Source organism: Rhinolophus ferrumequinum, chromosome 13 (genome assembly GCF_004115265.2).
Source record: "Rhinolophus ferrumequinum isolate MPI-CBG mRhiFer1 chromosome 13, mRhiFer1_v1.p, whole genome shotgun sequence".
NCBI classification, from domain to species: Eukaryota; Metazoa; Chordata; class Mammalia; order Chiroptera; family Rhinolophidae; genus Rhinolophus; species Rhinolophus ferrumequinum.
Window position 1 is genome coordinate 38,405,647 of NC_046296.1, and position 13,057 is coordinate 38,418,703.

The 13,057-nt window shown below is 42.8% G+C and overlaps 1 protein-coding gene across 1 annotated transcript in view; it reads right to left on the reverse strand.

The window, feature by feature from the left end:
* Nucleotides 1-7,791, reverse strand: part of MSH2 (mutS homolog 2) — a 63,108-nt gene extending 55,317 nt beyond the window's left edge. Inside the window, exon 1 of the mRNA XM_033125347.1 lies at nt 7,508-7,791. Coding sequence (XP_032981238.1) covers nt 7,508-7,718 — 211 coding nt within the window. The 5' untranslated portion in view covers nt 7,719-7,791. The remainder of the gene's footprint in view (nt 1-7,507) is intronic.
* Nucleotides 7,792-13,057: the final 5,266 nt, after the last annotated feature.

The following is a 13,057-nucleotide window of genomic DNA, read 5'->3' on the forward strand; positions in this document are numbered from 1 at the left end:
GTACAGCAAAGTCTCCCTTTCACCGCTGTCCCTTACATATCCAGTTCTCCCCTATAGTATTACCAGTTCATAAAATATATTCCTGAACATAGTCTATGTACATACAACAAATATAAAGCATCACTTTTTCCCTTTTACATATATTATAATTGCATACTATTCACACTGTTCTGTATCTCGTTTTTAACTTTAATGTTAATTTTAGAGATTGTTCCATTAGTACTTAATCAGCTTCTTTCAGTTTATAGCTACAATCTATCCAATGGTTTTAAGGATGTTCGATAATTTGATCTCTAACTGATGGACATATAGGTTGTTTTTTAGTCCGTTATTGTAACAGTGCTATATAAAGAGCCTTGCCTGTGCTTCATTCTCCAAATATGTGAGTATATCTGTGAGATAAAGTCCTAAAACTGGGTTTTGTCAAAGGGTATGTATTATTACCGGACTATCCCTCTGGTTGGCTGTGCCAGTTAACACGACCATCCATAACGTATGAGTGCCTCTACTTCATTTCCTATAGCCAGTCAACAGTTTTCAAACTTTCTGGTCTTCATCTTAAATCACTGGTCCTCAACTGGGGGTGATTTTGCTCCCCTAGCAGACATTTGGCAATGCCTGGGGACATTTGGGTTGTCACAACTGGGGGGGACACTAATGGAATCTAACGGTAGAGGCAGAGATGCTGTTAAAAATACATAGGACAGCCCCTGGAAAAAACATTAATTATTCAGTCCAAAATATCAATACTGCCAAAGTTGAGAACCCATCTTAGATGGAAAACAATATCTCAGTTTAGCTGTGATTTGCAAATTCCAATTTCTTTACATAAGTAAATAAAATCACGCACACCATCAAATGGAATCAAAACTCAGTTTTCATACAATACCAGTTATTCACTTAAAGGCAATTCAGAATATACCTGTATATTATTCTGACAATTCTGGATCTTATGATGTAACCTAAATTTAACAGTAGATCATGCCAAAGACACATACCAAATACAAATAAGCATAAAGATTGTATTACATAAGATTTGTTTTATACAACACTTGAGATACAGCTGATACTTCCAATATCAGTCAATTACAAGTATTAGACAGGAATCCCCATGTAACGGACACTAAGAACTGGTTCAAATCTTGCCTAAGATTCTTCCCTAGAACATTCCTTATGATCTAACGTAGGACTGGCAAATACCTATTGGGATCAGGTGTAACAAATGAGCAAAGGAAGCCAAATGAAGACTAACAGAAGAGTTGACGGACAAATGACAAATGGCTTCATAAGAAACCATATGGAATGCAGGTAACTGACAAAAGGAGTAAAGTACATCAGGCAAAGGAGGAATCTAGACTCACTAGGTCTAAGGAAGCAAGCTCCTCAGCTCCAACACACTGGTGAATCCCCAATTTTTTTCTTTCAAAAATTGGGGTATTTTTGCCCAAAGTTTCCAACTACACAAATTTTTTGAAAGAAGCTCAAAATCTAAATTTTTTCATGAAATCTCCCAATCTTGAAATTGTAGGCAATTAATTCACTTTTTTATCAAAATACCAGCTAAGCCACCAATTTTCAACTCTGTAAGTTCAAGACAGCCACACTTTTTTACAGACTTGACTAGACTGCTTTCTTTAGCTTGCATTTAAAAAGCAATTACATGAAAATTATGTTTATCCAAGAATCCCATTCAGCAAGGCACAGACTCCTTCACATTCGCACAGGCACGTGTGGGAATTAAGGCGTCTAGGCTACAGCACACTCACATCTCCCACTAACACCCACTCAGGATCAGAACCTCAGAGCGGAATGGTAGACCCCATTTAAATTATTTCCCGTTTTTGCCTAGCACACAGGGTAACCATGCTGGCTTGTTTGCCCAAGACTTTCCCAGGTTTAGTACTGAAGTCCCAGGCAAACCAGATGACTGCCAACCTTATCAGCCCGTCCAGCTGAATCCCAACTCAGTATCATCATTCACGATGAAACATCATCATCAAAAAAAACCAAACAACTTGCTCAAGGGAAGCACTGAACCAGAGTTAATACAAAAATGAGGAATTTCTCACAGAAACACTTACAAATGCCAAGGTATCGTCAACAACTTCCAGTAAGTACAGCAATGAGTTTCAAAACACTTTTTATATCATCCTTCAATGTAAAAGGCAAAACGTAAAGTCCAACCCAGCAAAAACAACCCTGGGGAAAGGAAAAAACATTGATCTAGCGTAATTCTTAAACAGCTCTTAAAATCATGATCCGACAGTTCATGCCAGCGGACCTGCCTGGCCAGCAGTTCTGGAGGCATTTGAATGCTGATCACAGGGTGATCGAGCCCTCTCAGGTCGACAAGCCCTACCTGACCACTATGCACCTCAAGGTTACCTGCCTGACCCTGAGGAGAATTTTCCAGAGCAACAATTGTCTTTTTATTGACACAGACACCAGAAGAGATTCACAACTGTGCTGATGTCTTAACGGTGGATGGGGAGAAGAGGCAAACGAGGTGACACCCCTCCCTCGCACCATCTCCCCTCCCTCCATCGCTAACCTACACTTAAGTTGCCCAACCTCCAAGGTCATCCTCACAAGACACTATCCATCGCTCTCAAAGGAGTTTTTGTGACACACTGGGTGCCAGTGTGTTTTAAGTTGTATTTACTAAGGAGCATCTGAAGTGCAGCTACTTCCTGGTGAAGAGCTAGACTACATGCTTAAGTCAGACTAACTGGGAAGCAGGACTGACCTGGTGTGAAATAAGGGGAACAGGAAGAGAAAGCTACTCAGCCTCCACCTGGGGTACAGCACAAGAATAACCTCAGGTGGGTACATTATTCTTTAAGAATAATTTGGAGGCTTCCTCTTCATTCAGCTGACAACTATCATGTGTCTGCTTCATGTGGGCATTGTGCCAGGTTCAGAGGTGGAGACTGGTTAAGACAAAGTCCGTGCCCTCCGGGAGCTTTCAGTTTATTGGGATAGATGGGCAAGAGTACAATAAGTGCCTAATGTAGGAATAAGGTCCTGGGTTGGGGGGACCACCTAACAGGGGCAGCCTTAACACGGCAGTTAAGAAAGGCTTCCAAGAGGAGATAGAAGACATCTCTTGGAAGGCTTTCTTAACTGCCTTCTAAGCTCTGAACCAAGAGGCAAAACGAAGTAACTTTCTTTTTCTGTGACTCAGATTCCTTATCTATAAATTGGAGCTGGGTACTAACCCATCTTACAGGGCTTTATTATAAAAACCTATCACCAGGGTTGGTTGCAGTCCAGTCGTTGCCTCGGCCGGACGTGGCTGCACCAGCCAAACGCAGGTGCACCCTGCGCACCGCCCACCTGCCGGCAAGACGGCCCACAAGCAGATCTACTGCTCAGACAAGTACTTCCACGTGCACCACAGCACCCACATGTGATGCTATCCAGGGAACTTTCCAAACAAGCACCCTCTGAAGAGTGGAGGAGACTTGGTGTCCAACAGAGTCTGGGCTGGGTTCATTACATGATTCATGAGCTAGAACCACAGAGGCTTCTTTAGACAACCTCTTCCAAAAGGTCAACAAAAATGAAGTGTATCTGGGGATCGTCAATTAAATCTTTTTCAAGTTTAATGTATATGTGTATATAAGGTAGTAGTCAATAAATACTTGCAAAATGTACAAATCATTCATCCAGACCTGTGCCTGAGCAGTGTTCTTCACAGCAACAGAGCTCAGTCAAATGCAGCTGCAAGTAGGTTTAATGTGAGGTCTTTAAGATAAAATTTCTTCTAGTTAGTTTTTCTCTTAATACAAGTGCCTATTTGATTTTACCTGTTACTTTTGTTAAACAAAGTTTGTATGTTGCATTTTTAAAAAAAGTGTCACTAGATTAAAAGTAGTTAAAAGGAGGTAAGTATAAATGCCAATAGAATAAACCAGACAGAGAAACGGGAGAAAATGATCAACAGAAAGTTTTCTCTCAGAGGAGAGGATGGGATCTACAGCACAGTTTTTCACTGGCACAATAGGGATAGACTGAATACAGGCAAAATTAGAAGTACAGGTTCAAGAAATAACTCAAATGTCCATCAACTGACAAATGGATTAACAAATATGGTATATCCATACGATGGGATATTTGGCAAAAAGGAATGAAGTACTGATTACCTTAATGAACCCTAAAAATATCGTTAAGTAAAAGAAGCCAGTAGAAGACCACATAGTGTATATGGTTCCACTTAGTCAAGCCCTCTCTCTGTATCTGCGTACCACATCCTCAGGATTGAAAATATTCAGGAGAGCCAGCCCGGTGGCTCAGGTGGTTGGAGCGCTGCACTCCTTACGCTGAGATTGCCAGTTCAAGTCCCACATGGGCCAGTGAGCTGCGCCCTCTACAGCTAAGATTGTGAACAAGAGCTCTCCCTGGAACTGTGCTGCTGTGAGCAGCCAGAAAAGCTGCCACTGGTTGCCATGTGCAGCCAGCGGCCAGCGTGAGTGGCCGGCAACCATCGTGGGGTACCGCGTGCTGCCCAGAGCAGCCAGTTGCCGTGAGCTGCTGAGAGGCCAACCGAAAACTGGCGACCCACTGACTCAGCTGGGGGTTAGGGGAGGTGGCGCAAGGCTCATAATACCAGCATGGGCCAGGGAACTTGTCCTACACAGCTAGACTAAGAAACAACAGCTTGAACGGGAGTAGGGGGTGTGGGGCGGAAGGGGGGGGGGGAATATTCAGGCAAAAAGTTAAGTTGTTGCTGATGTTTACTATGTGGTTACACATATAATGGTTGTGTCTATACTGAACATGTACAGACTTTTTTCTTGTCATTATTCCCTAAACAACACAACATAACAACTATTTACATTGTATTAAGTAAGTAATCTAGAGATTTTTTAAAGTATACCAGAGGATGTGCTAATGGATACATGGTTTTTTGGGGGTGATGAAAATGTTCTAAAATTTATTGCGGTAATAGCTGCTTAACTTTAAATATTCTAAAAACAGTGAACTGTATACTTTAAGTGGGTGAATAGCATTATATGTAAATGATATCAACAAACCCGTTATATTAAAAAAAAGTATAGGTTTGAGAGCAGGAAATTGAGGGAGTCCTCTAATGATTTCTATTTTCAAGACTGCTAAAGAATGTAGGGAAAGGTGACAGGGTCCAAGATTTGTAAAGACTGGGAGTGCAAGGGATCCTCATCAGGTATTTATAGTTCAAGTCCAGATGTAATTTACAATCTGGGGTCATTTTTGCAATAATAAAGCCTAGAAACCATGGAAATAGAGCAGCAAAGAAAAAGGTTTTGTTAACCTTTTACCCAAATGGCATAATATTAAAGTGGAGGAAATTCCTCCCAAGAAACAAGTATTGGCAGCCTTACATCAACATACATTATAAAACATATCCTCAGTTACAGTTCACCTTGAACAGAAAAAACTGCAAAGCATTAGCTTTTGGGATCCAAAGGGAGGAGCTTTTGAGCTCCTCCCTTTTTCATTACTCAAGCATATTTCTGGTGACAAATCACCCATTCATCTTTTTATAACTCTTCATTATCCTACCCAAATAAATATTAGGACAATTATTCACCTAAAATGTGCCTTTGGCATAAATCTCTAATTAAGAAACAGATCCTTGGGAATAACATTTACTCGCTAATTGCCTTTAACCACATTTTCAATTTGATTAACATGAGGTGATGTCTAGGTTACTCTATTCCTAGGAATGTCCCCGGCTAAACTCATATTTTAACTTTCATGGGCAACAAAAGAAAAAATTCTGTTTTGCTTTTGTTTTAATAAAAATCTACACTCCAATATAAAAGATTCCTGGATGTTCATACTAAATGCCCTTCCCAATAAATGGATGTAATGCTTAGCATCCATCCATTATTCCTTTCAATCTAAATCAGTGATCCAATTTATACAAATATACAAGTATGTTTAGAACTTTTTACACCATTTTAAATGCTTAAACTATTCTAAACCGCCTAGTACAAAGACAAAAGAAGAAAGTGTACTTACTAGCTTAGAATAACAAGAGTAATATAATCACTTTAAAACTGAAAAGCAATTTAGACCATCATTAACTATGAAGCCACCCATAACTATCTCTGGCTGGTCTTACCTGGTCCCCATATCTCTCCTCTTGCCTCTTTTACCCCATCCTCCACATTACAGCAGAAATTATCCAACACACCACTCCATCTTTGCTTAAATTAAGTCTTCAGACCTCTTACTGCCTACAGCATAAAATTCTAGCATCTCAGCACAACATAAAAAGCCTTTCATCATCTCACTCCACCTACCTGGGCCACTCGCCTCACTAGTTATTTCCTGCTTCAACAATACCAACCTACTTCTTCTTTTCAGGCCCTAACCTCAGGAACTCCTAGTCCTTCAAGACTCGAGTGCAATTTAACCTCTAATATAATGCCTTCCCTGATGTCTCCAGTCTTTGGTGATCCTGTCTCTATGCCTCTTCAACAACTTTTTATGGAGTATACCTCCATAGTTCTTCACCTGGAATTGTAATTTTTTCTGCCTTGCTCTCCACCAGAATGAGCTCTGTGAAGATGTGAATATCGCCTTTTCATCTACGTACTCCCAGTGTCCATAATCCTGCCTGACACAGCAGCATTCAATAAATTTTTATCTAATGAATTAAACATCTTTTGTCAATAACACCCCATCTGCATGTGGCAGAGGCCAAGACTAGAAACCCATAACTCCTTACTCCCCCTAAAATACTCTTTCCTCTATCACAATGGAGCCAGGGAGGAAAGAGATCAACATACAACATCTAGAACACCTAACCCACATAGGGTGAGAAATTTGGAGCTTTCCAGGCAGAGATGATGTTGAAGATGGGCTGCACTACAGAGGGCACAGAATGCTGAGCTGAGGCACAAACATACATTACTAGCCCACGGTCACACAACTAGTAAGTGGAGGAACCGCAACTTTCATCAAAGCAATCTCGCTCAGAGTACGTGGTCCTGCCCACTTGGCCACACCTCTTAATAGTTCATTACAGGTCCCTGCGCTGGCCCGCGGTCTAATTGCCTAAATCGAGTGTGGGCAAGATGATGTTAGTGACATAAAATGGTCCCCAAACTCCCTTCTAGTCTAAATCTCACTTCTGAACTGGCGTTTGTAATAGAGATATGTGGTGGTGTTCGTGATGAGATTTACAGGGCCCAGGCGAGGCCGTGGAGCAGAGACCCACACGACTGCTGGAAAATGAAATAGAACAATCTATTAAAACGCCTCCCACAACACCTGGCACGCAGTAAACGGTCCCCTACGTGTTCGTTATTAGTTCGACTCCGACAGCTGCAGAGGAACAGACTCAGGGCGGAGGCAGGGCAGGGGGCGGGCGGGCTGCGCCCCACCTGGCCAGGCAGGGGCGGAGAAAGCGCGATTCCCCACAGGGCACCCACGTCCCCGCCCCCGCTCCCCTCGCCTCCACGCCGGAGGCCACTCCGCAGGGTCTCTCCAGGTCCCGCGCCGTCCCGCTCCTCACCTGCGGGTCCCATGTACTTGACCACCCCCTGGGTCTTGAACACCTCCCGGGCGGCCAGCAGCGCGTCCTCGCGGTGCGCTGTATAGAAGTCGCCGCGGTCGAAGAGGCGCACCGTGGTGGTCGGCTTCTCTGGCATGCCCTGGAAGAACCGCACGAAGCCAAACTCGGCCACGCTATCCAGCTGCAGCGTCTCCTTCGGCTGCACCGCCATTTCGGAACCTCTTCACAGCCTAGCCGAGGGAACAGCGCGACCCCGCACCCACTGAGCTGTTTCCCGCCTCCCCTCCCTCACCCCCCGCGTGGCGTCCGGCCTCTGCGACCCGCCCAATCAGCATCCAGCTTTGCGTTTGGGTGGGTGGGAGTCCGCCGCCGCAGCCAATCATAAACGGACGCGGCCCAGCTTCCCGCGCACGCTGGTTACTGTCAACTGCGCATGCTTGAGCCTAGGTCGCGCGTCGACCCTGGCGAATGCCGGTCCTTAAAAGGGTTCAGATCTCCGCGTTTTCTCCGCTGCACAGACTAGAAACCCAGGTGAACAGACAACATAGATAACAAGGTTAGGCGGTCAGGTGGGACGTTCAGGAAGATTTTGCGATTATTACGTACCCGGAAGCGTGCGAGTGGAATCAGAAAGAAACTTGAAAACACGGGAAAAGTAGCCTTCTTCCCCATCACAGTATTTTTAAACCTGCACCCCTCTCCTCCAACTGCCTCCCTTTTCCTTTTTAAGCAAACTGCCAACATCAAGATTACAGGTTTATTCTTCACAACCTCCTTACTGCTCCGTACTAGACAAATTATCTCTCATTTAGTCCACTCCTTCATTCATTCAAAAATATTTATATGGCCTGCTATGCCAGACTCCTCTAGGATCTAAGTAAGGATCACTAGAAAAGAAAAACCAATGCCTTTGCTCAGCTTACCTTCTAATGACCAGATTCAGATAATACACGTAGTAAGTAAAATAAATGGTGTTTTAGAAATCAAGAGTTTAGATTTAAAAAAATAATAAAGATGGGGAAGGGGGAATGAAATTTTTTAAAATGTTGAGCAAAGACCTGTAAGAGGCCCTGCATAGTTACCTGCCTTAGAAAAGTATCAGGCTTCCCGTTTGGCTCACCCTTCCCCCATGGAAACGACCCCAAACCCTGCTTCAGCAAGCAGAATTACCCTCCGGGCTTTTCAAACTAATTCCCGGGCCCCACCCATATACAATGGGTTGGAATTTCTGAAGGTGGAGCCTCCGGATCTTTTAAAAAGCTTCCTGGGTAAATCTGATAATCAGCTCAATTTAGAAACTTTAGCCTGCAGGTTAAATTCAAATCCCTTGGGGAGTAGAGAAAGTTTGGATCATCGGATCATTTTTCCAGCAACATCTCCTTCCAGGCGCGCTCCCTCCTCTCACCCAAACTCTTTGATCTGGGGGAAGTTCCCCTTCCCCCTCAACACGTGGGACTCAAACACAAACTTGTCCCTTAGCTCTGGAATGGCCCTTCCAGATGCATAGGCAAACTCCTAGTCATCCTTCCTCATAGATTTCCTCAGAGATAACTGCCCAGTCTCCCCAGGTGTAATTAGTTGCATTATCTTCTGGGGTCCCACCTTATTCATATCTCTATTATAATGTTGCTTTGTTTTAGAAATAACTATTCACCTATCTTACCTGGAAAGGACATGGATGGGTATTTATTTATAGTTAATAATGGCTAATGTTCATCAATATTTATTGGCTCTTGGAAGTTTTCGTTATTTTCACATGTATTTACTGTTTTAAGCTTTGCAACTCTAAGTGTTGGGAACTAGTACTCTTATTTTACAGTAAGGAAACTAAAACTCGGAGATGTAACTTGCCTAACATCACAGAGCTAGTAAATAATAGAACTAGAGTTCAGTCTTGTTCCAGATTCTGTGTGCTTAACCCTCTGTGTGCCATTGGGCCTGGCACATATAGGTGTGCAAAAAATGTATGTAAATAAATAAGCTGTACTTCATAATAAGCACTATATATGATAACCTGACCTTCAGTGTCATTCTGAGAGAGGTAAGTTAGTATGAAATCAGGCAGTTAGAAATTCCTTGGTAGACTGAGCAAAAACAGAACAAAAACAGAACCCAGGGCAACGGTACCAGGACAACCGTACCAGGACAAAAATGTCATCCATCACCCTCTAGGACAAATAGTTTTGTTTCAAAGGCCTCCCCCAAGCTGAGTAGCAGAGCGAGTCTGAGAAATATTGTATCCATAGGCACTCACATCCCAACATCCCCCTCCCAGGTAGAAATAAAGGTATATAAACACAAACTTTTGCCTTAGCTAGTGGGCATCCCAGCTTCGGGTACCCCCTCCCGCTCAGGAGCTGTATCTCTTTGCTTGCTATAATAAACTATCTTCCTGTGCAACTCTTTGCCTCTTCCTGGTCCATGTCTCCATTCTTTGGCTCCACAAGACTTCGAACCGCCGCATTCACTAAGCAACATCCTACATCAATTCCATCTCTCCCCTTTCCTATTTCACATTCTAAATAGTGAATTCAAAGGGAAACAACATGGTAATGAGAATATCTACCTCCAGGGTTCATGTGGGGAGCAAATGAGGTAATAGCTTTGAAAGTATTTTTTAATCTTGTAAACAACTTTTATACTGTTTATCATCACATTTACCCCCACCCAGACTATATCTGTCTCTCATTTACTTACTCATTTATGTGTCAATTGAGTCTATTAATTCTAAAAATAAAGAGAATGCCCACACTTGCCCTGATCTGTCTGGAGAGTCGGTACCCAGACACACAACACTATAGGACAATTCAAAGTAATGTGAAGAGCTATAGAGAATGTCAAAACGTAAGCCTCTTAAGGCAATTTAAAAAAGACAGGGTTTACAGGGGAGGGGCTTATGGGAAGGGATTTGTGTTAATTTAGGTGAGGGCAGTGGATTTTATTCTGGTCTTTAAAAATGAACAACGTTGAAAAAAATCCACTTTAGATTGTGAGCTAGACACCCCCCTTCAGAATATTTATACAGTTTTGGGGCATAGGTCAGTGGGAATTTATAAAGTGGTGGAAGGGACGTTTTAGGGTGGTGGGAAAGATTTGTGAGATTATGTTGTATCTACTGAAACTGTTGCATTTGTTGGAGAGGAAAAAACTTTACCTTCTTAGGTTCGGTGACTAGGAACTTGTGAATTAAACTGATAAGACAGATTAAGAGGAGAAAAATCATATAATTTTTATTAATATGTGCACAGGAGTTCACAGAAAAGAAGTAAATCTCAAAGAAGCAGTTAACTCAGGGGCTTATATAACCTTTTTAACAAAGGGAAGAGGATTTAGAGTTCAAGGGATGATAAATTGTGGGGAAGTAACTAGAAATACATGGGAGAATTCATGGAAGATAGGGCTATTTTAGTAAGGTCTGCTTATGTAAATTCGTCTCAGTGTGGACTCGCCACCTCTGGTGATAAATTGCTCTTCCCGCCCTTGGTACAAGGGGAAACACCTTCACAAGGGAAATTTATGCCCTGCTTTTAGACAGGTAAGGGGAAGGCAGAGAACTCTTCCTGCACCTGCTGCTTCTCAATTGCTTTCAGCTCAAAATAATCCTTATGCCAAAGTGGCATATTTCAGGGTGGCATATCGTGATCCTCTTCATGTTGAAAGAAGTAGAAAGAGCTGAGGCTAAAGTGTTAAGAAAGGCTTCGGGAAAGAAGGGGATCTTAAGCCAGGCTTCGACTAAGTAGAGGGTATAGTGGGAAGTAAGGTAGATTTTGATCAGATTATAGTTGTTCTGGAGATGACAGAGGGATTGAGAGTGGGAAGAGGTTGGTTTTGGGAAAGGCAAAAATTACATTAATCCAGGCAATTTAGGTAAAGTTTGGGAGTGGGATATTGGCAGTAGAGAGGAAGGAGGACCAAGGGAGGCCACACAGAGCAACCAGGGCTAGATAACACCACGAGAGCCCAAGGGCTAGGATGTCACCCCTGGGACACTCCTATGGCTGCCATTGGTCTCACCCCATTGGTGTCCATGAGTGTTTTCTCAACTGTTCTTCCTTCTTTTTATCACAAAATTCCAAGTCTTACATGGATGTGACAGTGCCCCGGATACTCAGAGCAGAGGGAAGATCTCCACTCTTAAACTTCTACAGAGGGAAATAGAGAACTGTCTCTCACCAATACCATACACAGGAGAATTCTCCCCAAATTGAAAAGGGACAGCCAAAAGGGGAAAGAATACCTGCTACAGGACCAGACTGTGAAAGGCCTTGGATGCCCCTCTGGCAGGGGAGAGGAGTAGATTTCATGTTGTATAAAATGGTCTGATCAGTTTTTGGCAAATAATTCTGGAAGCAATGTATGGTTTGGGATAGAGAGAATAGATTGTTGGCAAAGAGACCAGTGAAAATGTGTAAGAAGAGAAGGCAGATTAGAAATATTTCTAAGGGAGAATCACAGGGCCTGATAACTAAAGGAACAGAGAAGGTAAGAGAAAGAAAAGAATTTTGGGCTTGTTAGATGGTAGTGATGTCATTAACTGATTCTGAGAATACAAGAGACAAACTAGGTTTCTGAAGGAAGGTAATCAGACCATTCCAGGCAAGTGAAACATAGAATAGTGTAGAACTCAGGATAAAGGGCAAAAATGGTGATGGTATTTCTATTATCATCTAGGCCTAGATGATAACTAAGGCAAGGGAATGGATGAAATTCTCCAGGAAGAAAAAAGAGGACAAATCCTGAGAACATCACTATTTCAGTCAGGAGAAGAGGAAAACAGCCAGGAAAGACTAATGCCAATAAAGCCATAGAAAATTTTAGGCAACATACTGGGGTAGGAAATGGGGTAGTCAACATGGTAATAAGCTGTGGAGAGATCAAATGTTGAAAACACTGGGTGAAAAAGGCCACTGGCAATTAGCAGGTCAGTGTCGCCCTTAAAAAGAATAACTTTATTTTCTTATTTTTTATTTTTGTGAATTTTTATAATAGTTTATTTAAGCCAAGCTGGTGACACACCAGGAAGCAAGATCTCAAATGCTCCCCAACAAAAGTAGCTTTAGAAGACATAGGACAGAAACTAGAGGGCATTGGGTTGAAGAGTGTGCAAGTTAGTTATTGACTTACCCATTAGCTCCAAATTCACCTTTTGCCTACTCTGTGAAAATGAATCTGAAGCTTTGTCAGTAGAGGGCGCTGGAGAGACACTGGAAGAGGAAAGTGTTCTCTTGCAGCTCCGGTGGCTTCCCCAGTGCCCAATTCCTGCAGACCTAGGGCTTCTCCATCATCTCCTGGGTGGCTTCTCCAGCACAACGCTGCTCCTGTAGTGGACAGCAGCCCGCAGCTTCCCTGAGCACCTGCCCCACACCCCAACTCTAAAAGACAGTTTTATAGAGTGGCTTTGGTATCTGGTGAGGCACCTCAATATGAGTAGCTTCCCCCAGCACCCTAGAGCACCTGACAGCAAACTTTTTCTCTAAAGAACAGTAAATATTTTAGGTTTTTGCCAGCCATCCATCAACGCTGCCATTGTTGTTGGAAAAAGCCACACAC